This window comes from Pagrus pagrus (genome assembly GCF_965226575.1).
Source record: "Pagrus pagrus genome assembly, chromosome: 22".
Taxonomy (NCBI): Eukaryota; Metazoa; Chordata; class Actinopteri; order Spariformes; family Sparidae; genus Pagrus; species Pagrus pagrus.
Genome location: NC_140204.1, coordinates 22897448 through 22924727, shown reverse-complemented (window position 1 = coordinate 22924727; position 27280 = coordinate 22897448). Strand labels below are relative to the sequence as shown.

Genomic DNA, 27280 nt, shown 5'->3' with positions numbered 1-27280 from the left:
GTTTGAAGCTAGAAAGGTGGCAGGGTCTGCCACATATAAACAAAGTAAAACAGTATAAATTGTGTTGTCCCTTTAAGGTCAGTTTGTTTATTCAGTTTATTCAGTCATGAAAACAAAGAGAGTTTGTTTATTTAGTTTGTTTAGGCAGAAAAAAATCAGCCAATGAAGATCTTTCTCTTCTCATTAACATTTCTTTACCTAAACTACAGAGTGCTCCTTTAAATAACATTTAACAGTTATGGGTGGTCTAAAAATTAGAGTCATACAGGGCTAGTGAGTTTGATATTAGACTTTATCGAATTAAAAGGGACTTTCAGGCCTTGGCAGAGGTATGCTCTCTACTGAATACTATTTTGGTGGTTTGTTTTGTATTCAAGCCATATATCAATTGACTTTTCTTTACAGTGTGCTGCCAGGAGAACCCAACACCCCTTCCCAATAAATAAAAACGTATTACTGCTCTGCAGCTGAAAGAGTGTTTTTGTTCTGTTACTTCTCCGACTTTGTCCTTGTATGCCTTGCTTATGAAAGCTGGCATTTATTAACATAAAACATAAATCACACATAATACTATCATATTTAGAAACCTACAGTATATCCAGCTCCTTGTATGGAAAATTCTACTGTTTGCAGTCTCAATCACAGTCAGAGATTGTATCACACTTATCACTGTTTTTATGTATAAATGTTAATTTTCTTAATCTATTTATGTCTAAGTTGCTTTATTTTAACAACTAAAATGACAACTGGTGCCTAATATTGGTGACAGCTAATATTTTTGTACTGCACTCACATACGCATCCTCCGTCCATCACTACAGTTATAGCTGCATATCGTCGTGATGTAACGTGAATATGAATCTCACTGTGTTCATGCTACAAACCATGATCAGTGGGCTCCCCTGATTACATCTCTTTTAGTTTAAATCAAATTCTAAAACGTGTTGCAAAAAGCAGAGCCTGTCAGAAAGAGTCACTGTCACGGGGTAAAGCCACAGCCTGGACTGTGGCACAGTGGTTGAAAGTGGAAGAATGACCAAACTGTTGGTCATCGTCACTTCCTTCCTCAAACATGACTCATTAATTCTGAAATGGAAAAGAAAGAATCAGAAGAATAATTAAAAAATACGGCAGATATGGACACGACTCTGCTCTGACAATCAGTGGATTGAAACAACAGCCTCTTCCATGCTGACTGTTCTACAGAATGTTTGTTTGTGGTCCATAAAGTTGAAAAGGGAAAATGCAGATATATGAATTACACTCACACAGATACCATACTGTCTGTGACAAATCCAAACAGTAACACCCATAATGACAATAAAGGAAAAACTTTATATTAAGGTCCTAGTAACAAAAGTTAGTTAATGGGCAATAAGGCTCTTTAAAGTCCTTATAAGACACTTATTATATACTGAGAGAAATATAATGCAATACTCTTAAATTATTTTATACAACATTTTGAAATAAAAATGCACGAGATGTGTTAAGGCATTCAAATCTTTTGTATTTTTCCAAACTTTACAAATAGTGCAAATATCACAAAAAACCACAAATAAAAGCTCTCCAACGGCAATCCTTTTAACAGGCAGTAACTAATTTACACAAGTGGTGGTCAGAGCTGCTACAACCAGCAGTAATGGCAACATGAGAACTGCAAACTTTCACACACACAAAATAAAATCTCTCAGGCCCAGAAATGTCACTGTTACAGAACGTCTGTATACCGAAGCAAAAGCACATAACCTTTCAGTGCACAAACAAGGAGGAAGCATCCTTTCATTATTGGAAGAGATGGTGCTGCTAATTCACTTTTAGCAAATGATAACATTGTGCTAGAGATTTGGCTTTTATAATGCAGAGGCATTCACATCTTCACCTTGTAATTAAGAAAAAAAACTTCATTTTTGTGAAGCAGAAGTTACTATTTTCCACAAATGTTCCATGACCTGAATAGGAAAACAAATGTCAGTTGTCACTGAGTGTGTTTTATAAGCTTTGGTTCAAATACAAACCAATAAAGTGGACAGCTCTGAGTGGCTGCTTCTCCATCTGATGAGTCTTAAATGAATAAATATTACAACTTTAAATTAATGTAATAAGTTAGTTAGAAGACAAATCTACTATATTCAATGGCCATGGCAGCTTCCTTTGCCCTTGCATTCCATCTGTTCCAACAGAGAAGTGGTTACACATTATGATGTAAACATCTGAACACCAGAATCATACTACTTTAGATTTACATTTTCAAATGGACCTATTGCTATCTTATCAAAAAAATAAAGCAAACAGAAAACATAAGGGCTGGAAGACAGCATTCATTTCCAATGCATCACAATGCATCCACATCAGTAAATCCACTCACGGGGTTGAAGAAAATCCAGGCAAAACCTTTTCACACGTCACTTCTAACATAACACATCATTACAGAAGATGATTAGGGCCACTGTGCGAATTCATTTGATTTATTTTCTTTTTTCTTTTTTTCTTCTTCTTTTTTTTTTACAGTGGCCCTAATCCTGTTCCTGATCTGACAGTAAGGCAGCTGTGGTGACAAATTGCATGTTCAGAAAAACTACTCCAATCTCTCCTTAGCCCCAAACCTTGTCAAGTAGGTAGGTTTTTGAGCCTAGACTTGATCAAACCAGACCTGGATCAGAAAATTAACAAATAATTTGATCATGTAATATTTATGGTGTAGCCCTGCTGATTTTTCACTGGTATGGGTGTTTTAGAAGTCAATAGCAATGTATATTTAGTCGTTCAGTTTGGAGGACTTCCAATCCAAACATATCTGTACTGCTGTTTGCTTTAACAAACCAACACTGGTCAAACCAAGTCTCTCCTGTTTTTGATAGCTCATATCTGTATCTATCCACACACTTAACATTCACAATGACAATGTGTATCAATCGTCACTAAAACCACAGCACAGAAACAGCAAAAAAATAGTCCAAAGGTACAAACGACTTCTCTGAGGCCCTGATGCCTCTTCTGTTGAGTGGGCCAAATCCCTTGGTGCTGAGTATCCTGTAGGGATTGGTGGACAATGAAGGTCCTCTACTGCCCACATCATTTACCTTGATCTTTCAAGCACTAGGCTCCACTTTATGACACAAATCAAAATAACAGAGCCTAAACATTTCTCAGAGCCTCACTCTGGTATTGGGCCATTTCAGTCTCTACTGGAAATACACTGCCACCTCACACTGGTACACTATGTACTTTTGCAGGAGTACGCTCCCTGGATCAGCTGTTTTGATGGTCCTGACAGCAGATAAAAGAGCACCAAACGAGTCCCATCTTGGATTTGTTTGACCCACACTCTCTCAGACAGGTGACCCAGTGTTTGGTGGCTGGAGGGTGATAAGATCACTGCATCAGACACTTCTCTTTCTGTTGTTTAGCATACTTCCTTCTCCGCTGCTCCAGGCCTCGTTCCAGACGCTCGTCCTCCTCCAGAGCTCTGAGGACAAGAGAAGGGAGGATTCACAGGCTGTCCACACAGGGTGTTTCACATGCATTTTTCAGTCACCTGTGCTTGCTTCTACGTGTTCTATATGCTTCAGCTTGCATCAATAAAGCTGCACACACAGTGTAAGGCAGCTATTAGGTCTTATCAGGATGTATATTCTGACAATTAAAACTTGAACATGTCTTGAGTCAGCCCTGATCTCCTCACTCCTGTTTGCACCTTGCTCAAGGTGCAAACAGGAGTCTTGAATAATCTGAGGACTATCTGGTACGTCAGATGGATGTCTGCCCCTTGTCCCACAGCGGCTAAAGAGATTACATACTGTATGGACACAACTGTGATTACACAGCCTGGGCTGCCTGTGTTTTTTTTTTGTTGACAGTTAATCATTAAAGGCTGCACTTTGCCAGACTTAATGTGCTTGTGGCCAAACCTCAGTGGTTGGGACCAATCAGCAGCTACAGGTGTAGTTTAGGTGTGATGTCCAATAAGAGTGGCAACTCTTTGTTTGAAAACAAAGACGGCGGCTCCTCGAGAGGTTGGAATAGCTGCTGTAGCATCAGTTCTATCAGAACTGGAGAGTTTAGAGTATTGAAAGAAGAACAAAGAACAACAACCAGGTCCAACCTGGGCCGGCAGTAGCTCAGTCCGTGGGGACTTGCCTTGGAGGCCAAAAAACCCACTTGAACCAGTCAGTACGGAGCATGGACTGGTAGCTGGAGAGGTGCAAGTTCACCTCATGGGCACTTGTGCAGGGGACTGAACACCTAACTGCTCAGGGCGCCTGTTTACAGCTGTTGTTTACAGCTGTTGTTTACAGTGCAGCCCCCTCACTCTGACACCTCTCCATACAGTGCATGTGTATACGATAGGTCCTGTTTGTGCATGTATAACAGGCCAGTGTGTGTAAAAGAATAACAACAGAGTGAAAACACTAGGGGGACATGGGGATTAATAAAGTATATCTTATATTAAATATCTTATCTTAATGAACTCTTCCGTTCTTACTGACTTTATTTCAGTGAGTCTTTACTGTGCGTTTGCATTGTGTTGAATTCCATTTTTTTACTTGTCTAATTTGTTGTGTAATCTTGAAATTAAAATGTACTATAACTATTATAATTCTGAAAAAATAAACAAAATTGTTTGATGTAGTGACCACATACATAACCCATACAATGTAAGACCAACATTTGTGTCATTATCATTATTTATGAATTCTCCTTTACTCCTTTAGGATTTGACTTCTCTTTCCTCACAGCAATAGCAGAGTATTGCTGACTATCTTCTGGGCATCTCTTAAGCATCTTTGAACACATCCTCATGTACCACTGTACAGTATCATCAGTACATGAAAGCCGGTTGAGCAGCCCCTCACTATACTGCCATCTAGTGGCACATCAGCCATCAATAAAGGAGAAACATAAGTGGAAACATACTGAAACTACTTTCGACTAAGACTTCATTGTTAATAAAAGACATGTAATATAATGATGTAAATTTACCTTGTCACCTTGTAAGTTACGTCAGTATAAGCCTGAGGCACTATGTTTATCATGTGTGCACATGTTGACTGATGTCCCAAGGCAGTTGTAGACTTTCTTAACCCTTCAAACAGCGCAATAAGTGTGTCTCACCCTCTCTCCTTGGCATCAATGTTGTGGACCAGTTCGTCTCTCTGGTTGACCAGTGAGACCAGCTCCTGAAGCAGCAGCTGCTCTCTGTGTTTCTGGACCTGACTCTTCTGCCACTCTGGAAGAAACAAAGGCAGAGAACTTCCACTCAAAACATTAAGCTGATTTTATCATTTGTAATGGTGGTCGAGAAAGTCCTGTCTTTCCAAAGGAAATTTTACTACAGTCCATTAACTGTCCTTGTGTCACTAAACAATCCATTATGACAATAATTTTAAAATTATTCAGAAAACATTTTCAAACTTTTTTGCTAAATATTTTCATCAACACGTTGTCTTTTTATATTTATAAGTGAAGACATTTACTTATACCATAAGACAATAGGGAGCCCCTGATTGTCATGGAGTGCCAATACTACCCATGGATACATCAAGCATTCATAACCAACTACAGTCTGCTGCAAAACAATCACATACTGTACGTCTGTGTTGCACATAAAAGTGATTTTTGCAAGACAGTGATACTAACATTCAACCACTTCCTTGGCAGACTAACAAGACATGCTTGAGAGTTTCTCTTTTGTCACTTAAGCATTCAACCACAGTGTTTGAGAGAGAGTCAGTCTGTCACAGACTGTGTTCTGTTCTGAATAGTGTTAATGCAGTTTATGTGTATCCATAAAGTCATACCTTCAAGTGCCATCATGTCCCTCAGCTCTTTGTTTAACAGCTCAAATCTTCGTTCCAAGTCTTGTTCCTCCAGCCTGTCAATAACAAGAGATGCATCAGAGGATGTGTGACATGTGTGCTTATGGAGGAGAGTTGTCTTATAGTTCAGAAAGTACAGAGGAGGATGACCCATTACAGTTCACTGCTAGTTCACCGAAATAGAAAGATCTTCAGTCAAGGTCATCTGAATTGATTTTTTACTGAAAGCATCTCATCTTAAATGGCGGGTGGAGTTTTCTCAGCTGTCATGGAGATGACTCAGTTGTCATCACATGACACAAACGCTAATGCATCTCTATGTCAGGTAAGAAAACCTTACCCGCTGATCCAGATGAGATGTGTATGGAAAAAGCTACTAAGTGAAACTTGAATCATCACACTATTATGTCAGGGGTCAAGAATGGACTTACCTACCCTTTTAAACACATTTTTTGCATTTGTCAGTCAACAGTCAAATTTTACAGAATCTCTTCTTAATGCAGCTCGATTTCAGGATTTAAAATCGTAAGGTTACAGATCCTGCTTTTTGAAAACATTGTGAATATTGAGATATATTAGAGATGTATATATATATATTATTTGTGGAGTTTTTGAGCTTAAGATAATTTTCACCCATGTAGTTTGTTAAAGTTTATTTATTTATCTAACATGGGTGAGATGCACTTGTAGTCCTCTGAAAAACACTATATGTTTTAACAAAGTATAACTTGTAGACATTTAAATTATTTCTTACAATTTGATGGCTGAGGAAAATGTGTAATGATCAAAAGCTCCAGGACTACAACTATATGAACGTGATTGTGAGACTGTCTTGTCATTTGTGAATACTGTCCTGTGTTTTTTACAGTTTCCAGCAGCATGTGTTGTGGATGTCTTACAGTAATTGCAGATGATCCTGCCTCCTGATTAAAGCGTTCTTCTTGTTGACCAGTGTAAACCATTCCTGAATCAACCTCTCCTCCTCCACCTTGTCACTGCCTACAGGAGAGAAATCACAGCGCATGCACACCCCTCTGTTAGTTACAGTCCTCTTTCTTTCCTAAATTGTGATAACGGAGTGTCAGAGTGAATAATCAATACAATTGAAACTGCTCACACTTAATAGCCAAAACTTATTATGTGTCCATTACACAGTTTTTTTAGATGCATATGTGTATGTCTGTGAGGGCTTTTGGTATTATTATGAGGGAAAACAGAATTTCTGTGATACATTACAAGCATCTTATCCTCATAACCAAAAACGAGTAATTGATGCCTTTAAATTATACAAGATCCCAGAAATGACTATTCTTCCCTAAATATTATGATTTGGACAATTGAATTCTTTAAAATAATACTTTGTAACCCACATATTCATGTGCTTTTCATATATTGCACAGCAAGCAATTTTTCTTACTTTCTATAAGATTTCTGGGTATGTTACCTGTTTCTAGTAGTTGTCTGAGTTTCCTCTCCACCACACCAGCTCTGTTATCAATATGGTTTTGTTCTGCTTCCAGGGCTTCCATCTGACTCAGCACATACTGGCTGTGGTCCTGGATACATTAACACACACATAGACAAACAAACAGAATTACCAATAACAATAATGTATGGTCTTTGTACCAATGGTGCGAAAGTCAACACAAATGATATGCATGTGACAAATCAGCGGAATAGAAAGTCCTTACAAATTTGGGCTGAGCTTTAATACAGAAACCCTCCTAGATATTCAGCCCTGCAGTGAAACAAATGGTTTCTAACTTACCTGCCCTTCTAGTCTTCCTTCCTCAACCACAGCCTCTGTTCTCTCTGTGAGAAAAACAGAAATTAAACCATTTGTATAAATGAAGAAATGCCTCGCAACTTTAATTTCAATGCTGGAAAAACCTTCCAAATAATCAAGTCCAAATTATGTTATCAGGAAACAAGGCCAACTTTAAAAAAAAAAAAGTTAGAAAAAAGACATTTTTAGAAAAACTAACCTGTTTCTGACTTCCTCCGGGTAATAACACTGTCTTCTTCAACAACCTGCAGACAAAAAAGAATGTCATATATCAAAAATAAGTAAACGAGACAAAGGTAATGATAAAATTAAAAAGATAAATTAATAAGGCAATAAGATACAAAATAAATCATACCACTGATATGTCTCCTTCATCAACTGAACCACTTCTCCGCTGTGACCTACGCTTCTTGACCAGATCAGCATCTTTGACATGAGAGAAACTTGACTTGGACAGGAAATGAGTCCTTGGTGGTGCCACTGGTAACTGAGCCCCACCTGCCCCAGCAACCTGCAGCCGTTTGGTTCTGGGAGGTGGAACCACATCACTACTGGATTTGCTGTCCTTCTCTGCTGTGCCAGTAGTCCCGTTTGTCTCAAGACTTATACCCTCCTCCTGGAGCCTCTGAGCGCAGTAGCGGACAGTTGCCTCGGGGTCCTCTTGGGTATCCCGCTCCCCTGCTACTGCGTAACTGGACTCGCTGCTATCTTTCTCTATATGAAGCACACTGAGCTCTTGTCCTGTGAAATGGGTACGGATCTGGTTGAGGTAGGTCATGACAATGAGGCGGTCAGGCACTGTTAGCATGACCATGTCTGAAGGTTCAATCAGCCTGGAAATGCCAAGTTTGGCAAAGCCATCAAAGGCCTGCAAAACAGATGGATGGATCTTATCAGGAGTCATCAACCAACACATAAACTTAAAAAGTTACAAAAATGCAATGTTGATTTAATCAACAGATAACTAATTGTTAATCACCTTTTTGTTGTTGTACTTGATGTCATACGGGTCTAGCATTTCATAATTACTACACAAAGAAAAAAAGATAAGAAACACAATAATCAGTGTATACATTAAGGGACTGTGGGGAAGAATAAAATGTCTATTGAAATGTATCTGTAGACCAGTGATTTCAAAGTTTCTTACATCTTTTCTGGATGGAAGTGATGTAGGATGGAGCAAAAAGCGAGGCCGTTCCTCCAGGAGGTGCTGAAGTTGGTGATCTTCACTCCCTTGTGACCCTGCGTGACTTCCTGACACCATTCCAGTAAAGACTTACTGGATGTCACTAAACTGGGACTGGCCATAAGGTTCTAGAACACACACAATAACAATATTGGGGAATGATGGTAATAAAAATCACATTTAAGACAGAGCTTGTAACTGGATAAAGACCATTAATAAAAGTTGTTTGTTGTCATCTTGTTGCCAAAAGAATTAGAGTAATACAGTATATATGACAAAACAATAATGCTACAAACAATGTAGCATCACTGAAGATTAACAGATCCAGCAGACACAGAGCAATATAAGCACTTGATATGTAATTGTTTCTCTGTCCAACTGATCACCATACTGTAGTTCAATATTCACTATGCCTTTCACTTTCGTCACAAGCTACTCTGTAACTTTGTCTGCTGTCTTGTGCAGGGCTGGTAGACAATGAAAGTGTCAACACTTTTCTGAAAGCTTGCTAATGCTGGAAATGAAGTTGTTGAGAACAGGTCCTAGAACAAAAAAATTAACTAAAAGAGGTTAATAATCTCCTTGAAACTGAAGAGAATTGCAGAGTAGGTGATAATTTCTTTGTGGGTGTCTTCACCCTGAACAACATCTTGCATATTACACAGTCATTTGATTCTGTGTTAAAAAAGCAAATGTCAACAAATGCAGCTTTAACGTACCTCAGGAGAGGCAACCCCATCTGCAGGTCTTTTCTGAGGTGTTGTTGGTTCCTTGGCTTGGTAGAGGCCAGCAACTTCTGACTTGCTGTCGTCTTGGTAAGAGCCACTCAAGCGCTTCTTCCCGTAAGATTTTTCTGGTGTCTCCCTTTGCCTGGAAAAATCCAAAAACAAAGGTCAGTTAGTAATAAATTCTTTCATGAACAATAGAACACTGGTAATTGATGTTGGTTGCAAACCATGTCGCTAATGAAAACACACACATAGAATATATTACATAATTAGAAAACACATGGAAATTAGAATTTCTGTTGTTTAGAGATGATAACGTAAAACACACACACACTCAGTTATGAATACACCCCCCTCACACCTTAATGTGTTCTGATTAACCTTACCTTTCTTCCTCTAAACAACCAGCAGCTACATCTACAGAAACAAAGCCAAAGTCCAACTCTTCGTCCCTCATTTCCTTCCTTGATTGTCTTTCAGTTGGTTCACTGTCTTTGTCATTCTCTACATGCAGCCAGTCATCCTGAGAAGTTGCTACAGTGGAAGCAAGGGACCTATCAACTTCTGCCTCCAGAACCTTTTCAGCATGCTCAGACATTTCTACAACAGCTTTCTCTAAGTCATCAGAGATAACAGGTTTATCTGTAAAGGTCCAGCCTTCAATGATTTCATCCAGTGCCTTCTCAGTATCTTCTATGGAGTCCGCCTGTGGAAATCCTTCTTCTGCCATTGCTGCTAAAACTTCCCGTTCCAACTCTGATGCAACATCATCTTCATCTTGAATAGTGACAAAACCTCCTTCAGAGATCACACTTGAATCCAGCAGGGTTGAGTCTTCCTTTGTTTCCTCATCAGTGACAGATATATCCTCTGGGCTTCCCTGAGTGAATTCCATTTCTACGGGGCATAAATTGTCTTCAGTTGTTGTACTATCTGAATAAGTTGCACTGAGACATTTCTTGGCCCGAGGCAATGGAACAGGCAAGCATGACTGTTCATTCTGTTGGGCTGATTCATGACCAATGGTATCAGTTACAGTGTCTGGTAGGCAGGAGGGTGGTGAGCCAGAAACTGTAGTGTCTTCTGGAAATGAACCACTGAGACGTTTTTTTAGTCTTGGTTTTGGTACAGGCAAGCTTGAATCTCCAGGTGTCTTCTCTAAAACATCACCATCTTCTACTTGAACAACGCCCTCAATGGTCAATCTGCTTCTCCTTAACTTTACAGGGGCAACCTCTTCTGCAGATGTAGAAGGTTGATTCCCCAGAGGAAGGAGGACATCTTTGCTGTCTTGCATGAATGGCAATTCTTTAGTTGTTGAGGAAATTAATGCAGAACCATCTAGCCTTGCTGCCTGTCCCTCCTCTCCATGGGAAGGTTTAGATGTGCTTTCCGTAGATGTAACATTATCTGGAAAGGAGCCACTCAGACGTTTCCTCATACGACGCCTTGGCTCACAAATAGTTGTTTGTTTGTGCTTCTCTGCCTCTGCTATCTCTGATGCATTCTCTGATTTCTTAAAATATGTGATGTCAATTGTATCAAAAGCTGTGTCAACAGCTATATTTGATTGTTTTATTTCTTCTATATCCTGCATAACAGTGTTGATGATCTGGACTGGTTTCACAGACTCCTTGTTTACAACATTTAAATTTTGTGCCAAAATTCCCTTGTCACTGACAATTTTGCCAGATTTGCTTGAAGGCAATCTCTTGCCAGGTTGAGGAAGGCGTATCTTCTTGATGATTGAGAGCGAAGCAGTTTGATCAACATGAGATATCTCTTGGGTGATGTCTTTTGCTTCTGAGGGAGGAATTCCATGAGAAGAGGCCTGGACAGATGTGCTAATGTCTTTCATGGGCCATTCTGGGGTAGAAGAGCTCCTGTCCTTCGAGCAGACCAATTCTGCATCTGCCTGTAGAGATTCACTCCCATCAGAATTGGTGGTTGTGTGGTCCTTTCTCCCTAAAGGTTGTGAAGGGATTACTTCGATGGCTGTTTGGTGGGGTTTATCAATGCTCTGTAAAGGTTCAAGGGCACCTGAGACATGAGAGCTCCTCACACAAGGTTGAGGAGGAACAGGATCAGGAGCTTCCAAAGCAGAACTGACTTGGACTTTCAAATTCTGTTGTTCATTAGTTCTTGAAACAGAAGTCTCTCTGGTGACACCATCTTTTCTCCTTAGAGGCTTGCAAGGGCCAGTTCCCTGTGGAGTGTCAGGTGGCAAACTACCATCTCTCTTTTTTACACGAGGAGGAGGGACAAAATCCATGATTATTTGCACAGATTTACTTTGCCCTTTTCGTCTATTGTCATCAGTGTATGGTATTGCTTGAGCATCAACACTTGCTTGGGCATGTTCATTCTGAGGTACACCTAGAGGAACGCTACTGTCTCCTTTATTTAAGTTGCAAGATGGGTCAACGGCAGGTTGTGTCAGAATAATCTCACCAGTAGCATCTTTCCTTACAGAGTGGAGTGGAAAAACCTCAGGGAGAAGCTTGACTGACAAACCATTAGACTTTTGTTTGCGGCTTGGTGTTAAACTATCCTTCCTTCTGAGTGGTCGTACTGGAACGGTGTCTTTTTCTTGATCACACCCTTGATGTTGACGTTGTGAAATGTTTCTCTTGGGCTTTCTGCCTCGCTGAGGGACAGCAATGTCCGCTTGTGGTCCAACTGGACTGACGTTCTGAAAATCTGAGGGTTTGTCCATGAGTATCTCTCTATCTGCATTGGCATCTGTCAGTGACTCATTTGATGCAGGCTGCAGAGAAGTGGCAGAAATTTCTTCCATACTTGTTTGTTGGGGGCTTGAGGAAAAGAAAGAACAAGCTTCAGAATTTGCTGTTTTTTTGCTTTGTCATATAGTTCTTCCATGCACCCTATCTCAAACCAGCTATTAATCTGCTTGACGAGAAAGAGAGTAACCAAATCTTATTACACATTGTAAAACAAAACTGAACTTCATTTTCTACATTCTGCTTTCCTTAAGTACATGCACACTGTCACTGAAACAACACAGAGCACATAAAGGACACAGAGACATAATTAACCTCAGTTTACAACACCTATGTAAAATGCTACCAAAGACGCAATATTACCATTGCAAGTCACAGTGCCAATCTTTACAGCTTTTACAAACAGTTGCCCATCAAAATTTTCAGAGTAGTAAGCGCTCAAAAACAGAACAAGAGACAGTGTTATCACCAAAAAAGCAGAACATGTACACTGTCACACCGTGCAACCAAACACTGGATCATTGTACTCCAGCACTCACCCTTTATCCAGCTGTGAAGAAGTTGACACTGTTCTAACCTCATCCTGTTCTGTGTCGGTCGGTTGTCTTGCTAACAAACTTTCGTTGTACACTGATGTTTGAACAGAGTCCTGCCCTGTGAATGATATCTCCTTGGTATGTAATTGGTCAAGAGCTGTCTCTTGTTCCTCTACTTGTTCACTATCATCCTTTGATATTTCAGTGATATCTGCCTCTGTCAGTGGAGGCCATTTCTTCATGTTTGCACAAACCAAAAACCCATCATCTCTGTCAGGAGTTGGTGACGCTGATCGACCACATGTAAGTAAGTCCAACATGTAAGGCTCGGCACTTGTTGGATATTCATTGTCGTGTGTTGGGTGTACGTCTTCAAACTGGCCCTCCATCTTCTGTATGGAAGTCGTGTTGTCCATGAAATGTGGAAAGAAATCATCCAAAGGAGCCAGACTCTTGTCCTTCAGATCCATAGTAGAGACAGCCTTGGGTTGGTGATCCACTTCAGCTAAAGTAGAGCTAGATGGCCCCAAAATGGATGCTACTGTTTCATAACTGTGAGACATGGATACTAGAGTGAGTAAATGAACCATGGAACCATGCAAAAACAATGGTTTCAATAAACATGGAGCTAATTATAGAAACCAGTGAGCATTGGAGAAGGTAAAGGCACACCCATGCTAATTCAGTCCAGATATTATTTTTCCACAAACTCTGAAATGCCAAAATCTGCATTTGAAAATAGAATGAGCCTGCTGTATGAAAAGTAGGACCATGAAATGTTACGGTCTATATTTAGGCTTACCAACAATCAATGCACACTATGTTGAATGCTATAATTCTTAGTTTGTGACCAGCGTCACACTTACCCTTTGTGGAAAACACCCACAATAGCCTTTACTAGTCCTGGGGTGTCTTCTGACAAAAAGGATTCTGTCTGTTTTTCTGTTATTGTTCCCTCTGCCTCCAATACTTCCCACCCCAAGGCTCCTGCTGGTTCTGATGTGTCCAATAGTTTCTTCACTGTTTGGGTGTCTTCTGCTGCTATCGTCTCTATTTGTGATTTGCTGAAGACCCAAATATGAAGGATTTTAAGGCGAGATCCACGAACTCATGCAGCAATTCAATAAAAAAATTACGAAGTACAGCCCTCACAGAAATGGTGAAATTTACCATGCACTGTATGGTTAAGTTACTAAAGCTATGGTTTATTGGTCCAAACAGTCCATGTTGGGCAAGCACTAAACTAACCCCTTTCACAGCAAACAATGCAAGAGAACTGGGCTCCTTTACTTACCCTTTATCTACACAAAGGTCTATGTTGTGCTTTGCACCACCTTCGAATTCGTCCTCTGTCATAAAAGCAAACAGTATAATACACAAAAGAAAAACATGACATAAAAAGGTGAATGTGACCTCAATCCTAAAGCTGCAAATATCTCACCATATGCAAGTGCTGTGCTGGGCCTGCTAAAAGATGTGGAGGGACCACCAGGAATGCTTGCGTCTTTGAGATATGTCTGAGTTGACTGTGCAGGAGGCAATTCTTGTGATGTTTGGCTCTCAGTAGAACGAGGGAACAAACTAGTCCTTGTTTCTTTCTCTGTTGGACTTGATTGTGAAATGCTGGGGAACCCAGGGATTCCAGTCAAATGTGGACATGATGGAGCCATTGCTACCATGTACCCCATGTCTTCCTGTCCATGTTTATGTTGTGCAATGAGAAAAATCTTCTTATTCGGCATGTTCTCTGACGGGGTCTTGCTGTGTGTTGTCCTAATTTGTTTATTTATACAATCGGCACTAAGCATCCTTCTTGATGGAAAGCCTGGGACACATGAGACACATGGAGCAGATGTGTATAAGCTGACCATGTCTGGTGGTCTGTTTCCAACTTGAGCAGAGGGAAAGCCACATACTCTGGCCTCTTTGGGGCAGGATGTCACTAATGTCACCATGCCTGTCATGTTGCAGCAATATAGCTGGTACTGTCCAGCAAGTGGCATAATCATGTCTGCCCTCTTCTCCAGAGGCTTTGCCAAAATTGGTTTTGTGTCATTTAGCCATCCAGCACTTGGGGTTGTAGTCATAGATGGAAATCCTTGGAGACGTGAAGCACTGGAGCAGAAAGATAGGAAAGTTATCATATTGGGTTGGATCTTAGATTTGGTTTGAGGTGCAGAGGGGAACCCTGGGATCCTGGACGCTTCAGGGCAAGATGGCGCTAAAGCCAACATTGTCTTCACAGTTTTTCCATCTTGATTTGGACAGTGTATCCCAAAAACTCTCTCTTTTGATAGCTTATCACACAAAGTGTGTGGATCAAAAAGCCATTGGAATTTTGAGGTCCTTTCAAATGTTGCAAATCCAGGCAAACTGGATACTTTTGGGCAAAGAGGTACAATACTCAGCATATTGTATCGGGGGACAGATGGGAAGCCTGGAATCTTTGATGCTCTTGGGCAGGAAGGAACCAAAGCAAGCATGTTGTTTGGTTTGTCTACATTAATTGGTGAGCCAATAATACTACACTGAATGTCCGTTTGGGGTCTATACATCAACGAACCCAGTCTGGCACCCCATCCTTCTTCTTTATGCCCTTCAAGTGATGAAATACCGGGTATGATAGAAACTACTGGACACAACAGAAGGAGATTAACTACATTTAGGCCATAATACACAATTTTGGGATTTGGAATAGATGGGAAACCAGGAATAGATGTCTCTCGAGGACAGGATGGTACACAGAAAACCATATTCCTTGTAATCGTTTTGTTGCCATTTGTTGTGTCAAATATGACTTCCTTATTTGGGAGCCTCTTTAGCAATGCCCCCTTTTCTGTTATCCATCCTACACTCATATCACCATCAATGGATGGGAATCCAGGTATTTTGGAAACTTGAGAGCACAGAGTAAGAAGGCTAATACTTTGTGCACAACAAACTGTTGAATGAGAAGGAAATCCTGACACCCGTGAAGTTTTGGGACATGATGGTACAAGGGCAAGCATTGCTTTCATTGTTTTCTTATCTCTTTCACATCCGTCAATCAATGACACCTGCTTTTCTTTCATTCTAGGTTCAAACAGTGGCTCCATGCTCAATGTCCACCCTTCTGAATTATGAGTTGATGGAAATCCTGGTATTTGTGACATCTTTGAGCATGAGTTTGAAAGGCTGACCATATTTTTCATATTAACAACATTAATCATTGTGGGTTTTGGTACAGAAGGAAAACCAGAGATGATTGATTCTCTTGGGCAACTTGGCGCGAGAGAAACAGCTCCCATCATGTCTTTGTCCATTTGATCATTCTCCAGTGGTAAAACAGACTCCTTTTTAATTTGCTTCTCCCATATTGGTGCATTGCTTGCGTTCCAGTCTTTCCTGTCAGCTTTGTGCGTTGAAGGAAAACCAGCCATCCTAGAGGCAGCCGGGCAAGATGAAAGGAGATTGACCCTACTAAATCCATTATAGCTTACTGTAGGTTCCATAGCAGATGGTAATCCATGGATACAAGCTTCTTTTGGACAAGTTGGGGCTAAAGCTGACATGCCTTTCATGTCATCATTGTGAGGTCTATCATCGATTATGACTGTGTCGATTTTGTGACGTTCTACTCCTAAGGGTTTGCAATCTCTAGCCCATTTTTCACTCAAATTTTCCATTAACGATGGAATACCTTCAACACAAGACGTTCTGGAGCAAGAGCTTAAAAGGCTCATCATATCTGATCCATGATGTGCTATCATAGGTTGTGGAATTGAGGGAATGCCTGGTATGTAAGATGTTTTAGGGCAAGTTGGTACCAATACTCCAGTTGGTGTAATTTCATCCTTCTCTTGTGGTGACACTGTCATGACAAGTTTAGTTTTCCTTTGCTTCTCTAAAAGGGATTCCTGTTGTGATACCAATGATCTGTTGTTCGCTTTCCTGGTAGATGGTGAATCAGGTATATTGGATACACTTGGACATTCAGGATAAACATCCACCACATTTGGTCCACAAATAACTAAACTGTAGTGTGAGACAGATGGGAATCCTGGATTTCTTGCCTCTCTAGGGCAAGACGGTGCCAGTAAAACCATGTTCTTCTTGTTCTTTTCAACATCCTCTGATGCATATGGCTGGAATACTTCTTTTGGTTTTGATTTTTTCTCCCAGAATGGCTTGTGATCTACAAGCCAGTGTTCTTCTTTTGTGGTCAATTTAGATGGCACACCAGCAATGTTTGACACACTGGGATAGGTTTCTGAGAAAGTAAACTGTTTGTACTCAATTTCAGGCTTCACATAATTTGGCATACATTGTGCAGTAGGCTTTTTATTTTTTCCATTCCATTCCATTTCCATTTGATTAACTAAATCTGTACTTCCTTTCAAATGCAGAACACTCTCAGTGGTTATAATGTCATTATCCTCTGTTGGCTTATCCCAAGTAAAGTCACTTTCCAGTAAGCTTTCATTTGTATGCTTTGCAGTAGCAGTGAATTCAAAAATGCCGCTAACTGTTGGACATATTGGCATCAGATCTGCTATCCCAGCCTCTGTCTTTGCCCTCATGTCATCATCAATGTCCAACATCATGGAAGAGAGACTTGGGCTCATGGCAACACCAGGTAAAGATTGGTCCATACTGACCATTTCTTTTATTGTTTTCATTTCTTCCTCTGGTTTGTTTCTTGTTACCTCTGTAGTCACTTTTGGTAGTTCCACCCATTGTATGGTCTTGTCTGTAGGACATTTTAGTGTAGTTGCCTTTGGTAGCTCCTCCCATAGTATGGTCCTGTTTGTAAGATGCTGCTCAGCATTATTTATTTGGGTCTGGGATTGCGGTTCTGCAGCACCAGCAAGAATTGGGCATGATGGCTGTTGTGAAGTCATGTATTCATGTCTAAAGAGAAGGTAAATACACAGTTATAGTCTGTTGGAAGATGGAAAAAAAATTACAAAATGAGCGCAATTCTACATCTAATTCTACATAGCCTGGTACAGTGAGCCTCAATCAATCAGTGAGAAAGTCATCAGTGCTTTAAAGTATAATTACTACAAATCTACATATGATAGAAAAGTTGAAAAAAATTGTATATTACCACTCATTATGGTATGTATTTCACTCTCATGCATGCAATTTCAATAAATGCTATTCACTCCAAACTTAATACAGCCTGTAGTTAAACAACATTCCACTTTGGCTAAAAAGTTGCACTCTTGCAAACAAAACACCATGCCACAGGATTTGCTTGGGTTAGGGTTGGAATATACAGCTATTTCAGTGTTTCCCACAGAATCAGACTTTAATTGTGGCGGTGGCTGTCCAGCTGGGGTGCCATAGAGCATGCGCACTCGAGACTTCCGCTGACCGAGTCAGCCAACTTCTGGTTAAACGCCGAGCTAACTTTGAAGGGTATAAAATGTAATCGGGCGGCTCTTCTAGACTCTCCAAATTTTATTGGACCAAATTGCCCAAATTCTGACAGTAAAACGAGTCATTTCGTAGGGGTTGTGAGGCTTTGATTACCGTTTTACAGACGCATCTTTCACAATGTTAGCTTATGGGAAAAAGTCCCCAATGCATCACATGACGATGTAATTACACGGCCTGGCCACGACAAAAACTGTCTTCAAGGCCTGGGGCTCTTTGTGGGGGTTTGATCTCGACGATGAGGCCAGCTGTCTTCTTTAAATAATCTTCCTCCTCTTCTTCATTGGTTTTACCGGTGGACTAAAAAGCACATCGCCATCCACTGTATCGGAGTATATAACATCATGCTATTCACTGATGGGTGCACTGTCTTGAGTGAGTGAGAACTGGACGCGCAGCTCCAAAAACAGAAAATCAATATGTGCAAATGTTGATATTGTGGCGGACCGCCAGATTTCTTTAAATTAAGAATTTCACATAATGGTGTTATATACCTCTCTGTTGACTAAAGTAATTACCTCGAAAGATATGGAGAAATGCTTCAACTTTAATGTTTAAACTATTCTCTCACAATCAAATGTTTTCATTAATAAAAACTGTTTCTGCGTCATTTGACTTTTACACTTTGCTTCATGGTGTCTTTGTTGCCTTTTTTTTCATTTGAACTGACTGCCCTGTATTCTGCTGTGTTTTTGTCATTTACATTTCTCTACTGCAACCCATTTTGCTCAGTAGCACTAGCGCTCCAATTCAACCATGAACTACAGGAAATTAAGCCAACCTCAACAGGACATTATACATTAAAACCATGCAACACACATCCCTACACCTATATCAAACTGACAAGGGTAAAGGCCAGGTATTAGCCTCTCTCACACTTACCCACTCTCAGAGTACCTAACACAACCTCGATCCACAGTGTCATTATATGTAGTAGTGACATCCATTGATTCTACTGACAAAGTTTTAATTGATTCTTCTGAGGACATGAAACCATGATCCTCCTGAGTGACCTCAGTAGTCTCTGCTTCTTTGTCAACAGTATCTCCCTTTTCATAGATGGATATGTGGGTTTCTTGTGTATCCTTTTGACCCAAGGAGCTGAAATTATGACGTGACAAGATGCAAAAATCTGTATAAATCTGGTGAACTCAAAGCTACACAAAGAATGACACAAACAACTAATGCAAATGTTTCCATAAATTAGTCAGTCAGATGGTGTTGAGATAAGGCAAATGCATTACTGTGATACTGCATCACATTATTGCATCACTGCGCAAACCAAGGGAACCCACCTCTTCCTAACACTCAAGAATAGTGGCATGTCAGGAATGGAGTGCCACATTCTGCAATGCAAGTTTCTGAAAACAGAATCAGAAAGCATATGATTCAAAAACTAACCCACTGCCATTACAGAGAGAATTTCAACTCTAACTCTCCAACTCACTCACCCATTTTCTAGAGCACCTATTTCTTCAGCCTCAATTGGTAGCCCAAAGCCCTGTTCATCTTTTTGTATCTCCAAAGGTGTTTTCTTTGTTTCAAGAGCTAATCTGTCTGGACTGGCCTCATCCCATAACATCTCAGTCTTCTCCATCCTAGAGGAAAGCTGTTCAGCTTGGATTACAGAATTTGATGATGGTAAGTTTTTGGCAATGGCCTTGAGGGAACCGGTTGATGACCCAGTTTTCATGCTTTGTTGTACATTGTCTGGTATATCTGGGCTATGGAATAAAAAATGCATGGATGTCTTGCTGACAGGAACCTTAGAAAAGGAATCTTCTAGTAACAGTTGTTGACTCATCAGGTTTTCTCTATCCTTTCCAATTGTTTTTGCTCCTGACTTCACCAGCCGTGTTTTAACTGGCCACCCCTCTCCTGAATGGTGTACATGTGTAGATGGTACCCCAAGAACAGACCCTTTCTTTGGGCAAGATGGCACAATATTTACCATATTTGGTTGCAGGTCTGAGTCAGGCAGTGGAACTGTTATGAAGCCAGAACTGAGAGCAAGGTTTGGATAAGAAGGTTCAAGAGAAGGAACTGCCTTTATTGTATCTTTGTGAGGAGAACCATACTTTTTGTAAAATGGACAGGAGCATTGTGTCTTTATTATCATTACTGGCCACCCCCCTACTTGAGAATCAGCAATAACCGACACCCTAGAGGGGAAACCAATGATATTGGACTCTCTACAGCAACATGGCAGCAGATGTACCATGTCTGTATTTTTTTCCTCCGTAGTTTCAACAGCTTGAAGTCGAGGAGCGGATGGAAATCCAGGGTTCAGGGCTTGTCGTGGACATGATGGGAGCATGCTCAGCATTATTTCTTTGTCCCTATATGACTTTTCCTTAAAATCTTGAACAACTCGATACTGTCTTTTAATTGGGTTTCTCAAAACTGCATCCCTATCCAAATACCAGCCATCATATTCTTCTGCATTATTCATTGCAGGTAGTCCTGGAATTTTACTGTGTTTTGGGAGAGTGCCTAAGGATTTTAACATTCTGGGAGCCTCTTTCACTAAAGCTTCCACTGGTCTCTCATCTACTTTAGAAGGAATTCCAGAAATACATGACTTTTTGGGACAAGGTGGCAACATTGAAACCATAATCCGAAGCAATGATTTTTCTCTAAAATACATCTTATGGTCATGTATTATTGGCAATCTTCTGGGCTCGATCAATGGCCTTTCCCATAATGTCCTTTCATCAACATTCCATTCTGCTTCAACAAACTCACTATGAATTCTAGACTGTATTCCACAAACTCTGGAATGTTTGGGTAAAGTAGGCAGCAGATGGGTCATACTTGGTATATCTGGCCACTGAGGACATGGTACTGATGGAAAGCCTGGTAGACAAGCTGTTTGTGGACAAGAGGGCAATATGGATACCATATCTACAATCATATCACAATCAAGATAGAACATATTAACATCCTGTAAATGTAACATAGCAGCAGACTTGTCTCTGGGGAGTTGCAGCGACTTTCTCTCCATTAGCCACTCTAATTGTTGGGTGGTGTTTCTAATTGGCATTCCAGGAACTCTAGATTCCTTTGTGCACATAGACATTAAATTCACCATAGTCAGGCCATCAGTTAATGTCAGTGTCAGAGCAGAGGGAAACCCAGGTACACTAGCATAGTTCGGGCAGGAGGGTAATATTGCACTCATACTTTCAGCAGTATTCTTATCAAAGCACAAAGCTGCATTCAGAATCTGCACTTCCCTTTTGATAAGTGGTTTCTCCCACTGCAAACTTTCATAAGCAAACCATTCATTGCAGCTGGACAAACAAAGATTTTGTCCAGTCTTTGAAGGCAAGCCACAGACTCCACTATGTCTAGGGCATGAGGGCATTAGATTAACCATAATGGGTTCTTGTCGTGGAGCAGAGGGTAAGCCAAAAACTTTGGCTTTTTGTGGGCAACTCATTAACATATCTACCATACCTTTAAGGACTTCTGTATCTTTCGGTACCCACTGAACAATATAAGCTTGTGTTGTCTTCTCTGGTCTCTTGTCAATTAATTTCCTCGAAGCATACCAATCTCTGCTCTTTGAATTGTTTTGATCTCGAGATGACATACCAGGTGTTTGGGTCTGTTTAGGGCATATAGATACAAGACTGACAATACCTGGAGAAAGATTCTGGGGTCCTGGTTGCTTGGCCACAAGGCAAGTTCTCGCAGGGCATGAGGGCAACATTGCCACTGCACTGAACATGTCTCTTTTGTCTATATCCTGAGCAGCAACTGGAGAGAAATCTTGATTCAAGACTTCACATATACTCAAGGGCTTTTCCATCGGAACGTGCTTGGTTATATTCAAATCTTCAACTTGAGCACTAACTGGCTCCTTAGAGGGTAAACCAATGACTCTGGCTTTTCTTGGGCAAGTAGGCAGAAAATCTGCCATTCGAGGATATTTGCTTTGTGTAAATGGAACACTTGGCACATCTGGTTCTTTTTGTGACGAAGAGAACATGAAACTAGGATTTGTTGTCTTCCAGGGACAAGATGGTAATATATCTACCACATGTTTTACATGTTCTTTTTCCTCATTTGGATTTTCCAGAACCAGAGAAGGATAACTTCTCAATTGTCTATCCAAAATTGATTCCCTCAAAATGTGCCAGCTGTCATTACATGCCATAAGTCCTTGTCTAAATGGCATACCTGCAATCCTTGTCTGCTTGGGGCATGTGGGGAGAAGACTGGCCATGCTTGGAGTGTTTGAAGCTTTCTGCAATAGTGCTGAAGGAAAACCTGGAATACTGGCCTTCCTAGAGCATGTTGGCAACATGGCCACCATGACTTTAATCATTTTTGTATCACTGACAGCTTGCTCCTGAACACAAGACTTGTGTAAAAGACATGCTTCTTTTATCCGCATTGGTTTCTCCCACAGAGAACATCTGTCCCAATATCTCTTTCCATATTCAGTCACTGAGCCAGCAGAAGCTAACCCTGGAACACTGCAAAATCTGGGACATGTAGGTAAAAGGTGAGCCATATTTGGCTCGCGTTTCAAAGCAGATGGGAATCCAGGAATACTGGCAGACCTGGAGCAGGACAGTGTTAAGTTCACCATTTTTGCAATTCCTGCACTACCCTTATAAAGGGAGCTAATATGATCTGAATACAGAAGTAATGGAACTCTGTTGTGGCGTAACCTCTGAAACAGTAACCTCCTATCATCAAACCAAGCTATAACTTGTGACTGATGGCATGGCATGCCAGGAATCTTGGAATATTCTGGACAACTTGACTGTAACTGGGGCACTCTCACTTTCCCTTCAAGCTGAGCTTCAGGCTCTGAATTGGATGGTGAATTTGAGCTTCCTCTTGGACAAAATGGAGCAAGTTCGACCTTAGATATGTACACACAGTTTTCTTCTGTGCTGACTGCAGAGCTTGTTAACCCAAGTTCCTGTGCAACTCTCTTATCTCTTTCAAACAATGCTATTTTATCCGTAGACAAAGCCATATTTTCAGTTTTCTTCTTCTCCATACAATGTTCTGGTTTCAAACTGTGCACGTCAAAACCTTTTGTAGAAGACAATGCAAAATTAATTTTAGATTCTTCTCTTTGTTTTGACAAATTTTCATTTGTGGCCTTCTGTGAGTCCAATCTTGAAGTGATTTGGTCTGAGGCAATTGTGTTGCATATGATTTTCTTATCCACAGCAGGCATTGGAACAGCAGGGCTTATTTTTTGAGCGTCTCTCTTTGGCTTCTCCGACTGTGAGTTTTCAGCAATGGACCATTCTCCAGACTGAGCTCCTGGTGTTTTGCTCATCTCAATTGGAGGACAAGCAGGACTGGCTTCTCTGAGACAAGATGACACAGAGGTAGCCATGCTCTCATTTCTGAAGGAATAAAGTATACCAAAAATTTATGTAGAAACAAAAAAACTCAAGTGCTTTAGAAAGCTATAAGAATGCCTTATTCTAAATCATCAGAATTTGTTTTTGCAAGTGTTAATAAGAACTTGAAAAACTATATACAAGAACTTAGATGCATTTTTAAGACTATAAAATAGGGATTTAACTGACAGATCACCACACTACACTTACCCCAAATCCATAGATATAGCTTCTTTTTTATGGGCTATCCTTCCTATCAGTTTTGTTTCTGGGGGTGTAGCAATTGGAGGCAAGTGTAACAATGGTCCCTGGAGTGATCTGGATGTAGGTTGGGGTTTGGTAGGAGAAAGGGGTTTACATTGAACAGGCTCTGGATGGACCATTGGATCCCCTAACTGAATGGACATCTTGGACAAGTGACTTCTTGGTTTAAGCAGGGGCTCCTTGGCTGAGGCAGATGTGTGATCTTGAAAATCAAGGTTTTGCTTATGAGAAGAAGAGATGGGAGGAAGTGTTGACTGTATGTTAGGGAATGTCCTTGTTGGCCTTGATTCTGTCTGATCCACCTGTGGCTTTGGCATCTCAAAATATTTTAGCCCTAGGGCTTCAGTCTTTCTGGGGCTAAGGGGCAGAAGTGAGGCCATGCTTTCAGGTCTGAGGGACAGACAAATAAGATCAGAGTTATGACGCAAAGAAAGTCTCCACCTCAGTAATGCAGTCTATATCCAGGCCATTTTGACAGAATTCCACTGAACAGCACACAAGCAAAAGAGCAATATGACATGGAACTACAAAAATGATGTATGGCAAAAATGTAGAGCAGGAGATTGACACCAGACAGAGTTACCACCCAAACAAGTGTTTTGTGATAAATCACATAACTAATGACCAGGCCTTGCCAAGCAGCAGCAACTCTTTAATTCACTGAAACAACTATGCCAGATCAGGCACTTGCTACATCAACATGACTAAGTTGCTTCTGTTTAAATCTCATCATAAAAGTATCCTTATGAAGATTCCATATGCTTTCACATGCAGCTGAACAAGCAGTGACTGCCAAAAAAGTTTTCAGAGCTGAAACATAGCCACTTAGTTACAAGCTGAAGAAGCTGCTCAACAGTGGGCACCAGGGTCTTGCTTCACCAGAATTTACAATAAAATAAAGGGCTTTTCAAGGATTTTGGATAATTAAAGGAGATTTTTCTCACAAGACATATGACGACACATTACAAATACATTTGAATACATTTTTCATTTTATTTATCTATTTGATGATTTAGGCGATTCTGACATAGCAAACTTGCTAATTTTTGCCTTTAAAGGCAACAAAGATCTTAATGTAACATATCGTTCTGTATTTGACCTAGAACTATTTCAAACATTCCCAGAAGCCCTTTCAAGCCAAACAAATGGGGAGTTTGTTTGTTTGTGGAATGTATTTCAAACCAAAGCTGCAAATCCAAGCCTAATCCATTAATTGCAAATGCACACCACAACATGCTACACATATTAGCTACCTTAATGTTGTTTTGACCCTTGTGTAGACAGCATGTACCAGCAACAAGTAATTGTTTTTGTTGAAGCCGCATTAAGTGATTTTTAGGCAATGAAGTAGACATCCAATTAGAATGACATTCCTTTGGATCACTCTTTTTTCCAAAATTTCAAGTCTGTTACTTACAGTCCACTTAATTTTGAAAATAATACTTGGCTCTTTACCAGCCACTCATGTACTTTGGCTTCCCAATTGTATACTGTCCAGTTAACAAATAACCAACAAATGAGCTTGTGAATGAAGGGTAACTGTCCCTGCTTATATAGCGACATATACAAACCAAAACCCTTATCTGAGTTACCAGGAATTCAACAAGGTGATCTTTTATCTGTAAATCATTCCCTGTACAAATCATTCTGTGACAAAACTCCACTACAATTACAGAATCTGGATAAATAATTTTTTACATCATCTAAGCCCAGCCTCATTTAACCTCAGATTCAGATTCAGAGGCGTTCTTTGGTAAACAAACTGACAGTGAAAGAGACCCTTAAAGAGAGAAGCCCATTCTTATATTGAACCTTACCAACTTTTGACCATGTGAGTCTTGCAACATAAAATCATGTTTGTTAGAAAAAGCTGTATTAAAAAAAGATGTCCTTAGGGTTTGAACAAAATGAGACCAGATAGACCTTAAGTACGAAACACATGACAATACTATATCAGATACACTATGCTGGGCTTCAGACTAACTTTTTCCAACACTTAATTCATCATGGAAAGCAATACATTTGTATTTTTTCTATTTTAACCATACTACCAATTAATCCTTTAATTAATAAATAGACAATTTACAGATTTAGCAATCTTCTGTTTTATTTTAAAGGAAATAATCAAAAAGTGATTAATTTCTTTAAGAGAAAGTAATTTTCTGTGACTTTGTAGAGGTGGCTACAGCACCTCATAAAGCCTGATATCATAAAAACCATCAGTTGAAAACAAAACGTTTAAACTTAGTGTTAAACCAGTAGTGTTTTCCCCTTTCTTACTAAATTGCAGGCTAAGAAGAGGAATTGCTTTACAGTTTGTTTTTTAGCTTTTAGTTGTTTGACAATGTATTTTTCACACATTCCTCTAACCAATACAATCACAAAGAAAAGCTTCATAGCTCAGTAAAATTGCATCACCTGTCATTGAGTTAAATTCAACACAACGGTTGCAGTGTTCACAGCTACTGAAATATAGCAACACTTTTTGTATTTTAAACCGAAAGTGAACATAAACTTGCTGTTGTGGTCTTTGTACTAGTTGGCACAGAACGTGGATCTCTGTGTCCTTAATTTTCAAACATAAACAGAGCAAATCTTGGCATGATGGTTCAGAGGTTGTCTAAGAATTTAGCTGTCGTATTTAATTCTTGTCTAGATGCTTCATTACATATCAAGAAAAAATGACATTGTGCTTTTTCCTGAAATACTTGCACTTACCTATCAGGCACTACATGGTGAAGTAGTGCATTTATGCAGTAGTCCTCTCGTACATTTCTGAATTGTTCTGTTCATATAATAATTTAAAGGGGCGACCTAGTGTCTACTGAATATTCTCAGACCTTGGCTTAAAAATTAAGAGAGACTGAATAGTTGATGTTCCATTCTCTATGAAATAGTTTAACTCTTTAATATGGTTTCCAGCTACAATTTTCATTTTTAAAAACCTCCTGAAGACTCACTGTAAATCAATTTTCTTAACTGATCATTTTGTCATTTCTGTTTTAACATTTCTATTTTGTTGCTCTTGTGTTTGCCCCTTGCCCATGCCTTTGTTGTGAAGTGCTTTGATACTTTTCTTTGGAAAAAGCCTAGTTTACTTGACAACACAAATTGATGGCAGCCACATTAACAGTGTTGGGGTATCTGAGGGTGGATTATTTCTTTACAGCCATGCCATAGCAAACATTAAAAGAAACACCAAACCTTATCGAAGGCAGCCTTTCATAATTACTTACCCTGCTGATGCCTTGACAACTTCAAATCCAAAATGTGCATCTCTTTTCCGTTCTGTAGTCCTGGATGGTTCATGCCTCCGACTGGCTGGGGCTCTGGGATCAGGGGCTGAACAACATACAGAAATATAACGTTAGTCATGTAGTCATTGTATATAGGTATCATTTACTCTACTGCACTGCATTTTGCATTCA

At 40.0% G+C, this 27280-nt stretch overlaps 1 protein-coding gene across 7 annotated transcripts in view; it reads right to left on the bottom strand.

Annotated features, from left to right (window-relative positions):
• Positions 1 to 1485: 1485 nt before the first annotated feature.
• The window catches only part of ehbp1l1a (EH domain binding protein 1-like 1a), a 44363-nt gene continuing 18568 nt past the window's right edge, over positions 1486 to 27280 (bottom strand). For 3 of the 7 annotated variants that reach the window (XM_084344342.1, XM_084344345.1, XM_084344346.1), the window contains 21 exons: positions 27089 to 27194; positions 23799 to 24242; positions 19665 to 23591; positions 19509 to 19574; positions 19096 to 19314; positions 14234 to 17682; positions 14087 to 14141; positions 13659 to 13856; positions 12796 to 13344; positions 9902 to 12328; positions 9507 to 9657; positions 8749 to 8915; positions 8581 to 8629; positions 7957 to 8469; positions 7801 to 7846; positions 7584 to 7627; positions 7260 to 7371; positions 6715 to 6814; positions 5798 to 5871; positions 5112 to 5226; positions 1486 to 3465 (listed from right to left, as the gene is read on the bottom strand). In XM_084344342.1, the coding sequence (XP_084200468.1) occupies positions 3372 to 3465; positions 5112 to 5226; positions 5798 to 5871; positions 6715 to 6814; positions 7260 to 7371; positions 7584 to 7627; positions 7801 to 7846; positions 7957 to 8469; positions 8581 to 8629; positions 8749 to 8915; positions 9507 to 9657; positions 9902 to 12328; positions 12796 to 13344; positions 13659 to 13856; positions 14087 to 14141; positions 14234 to 17682; positions 19096 to 19314; positions 19509 to 19574; positions 19665 to 23591; positions 23799 to 24242; positions 27089 to 27194 (12905 nt within the window). In that variant the 3' untranslated portion in view covers positions 1486 to 3371. The remainder of the gene's footprint in view (positions 3466 to 5111; positions 5227 to 5797; positions 5872 to 6714; positions 6815 to 7259; positions 7372 to 7583; positions 7628 to 7800; positions 7847 to 7956; positions 8470 to 8580; positions 8630 to 8748; positions 8916 to 9506; positions 9658 to 9901; positions 12329 to 12795; positions 13345 to 13658; positions 13857 to 14086; positions 14142 to 14233; positions 17683 to 19095; positions 19315 to 19508; positions 19575 to 19664; positions 23592 to 23798; positions 24243 to 27088; positions 27195 to 27280) is intronic. The other 4 variants (XM_084344343.1, XM_084344344.1, XM_084344347.1 and 1 more) reach the window with 4 other exon arrangements.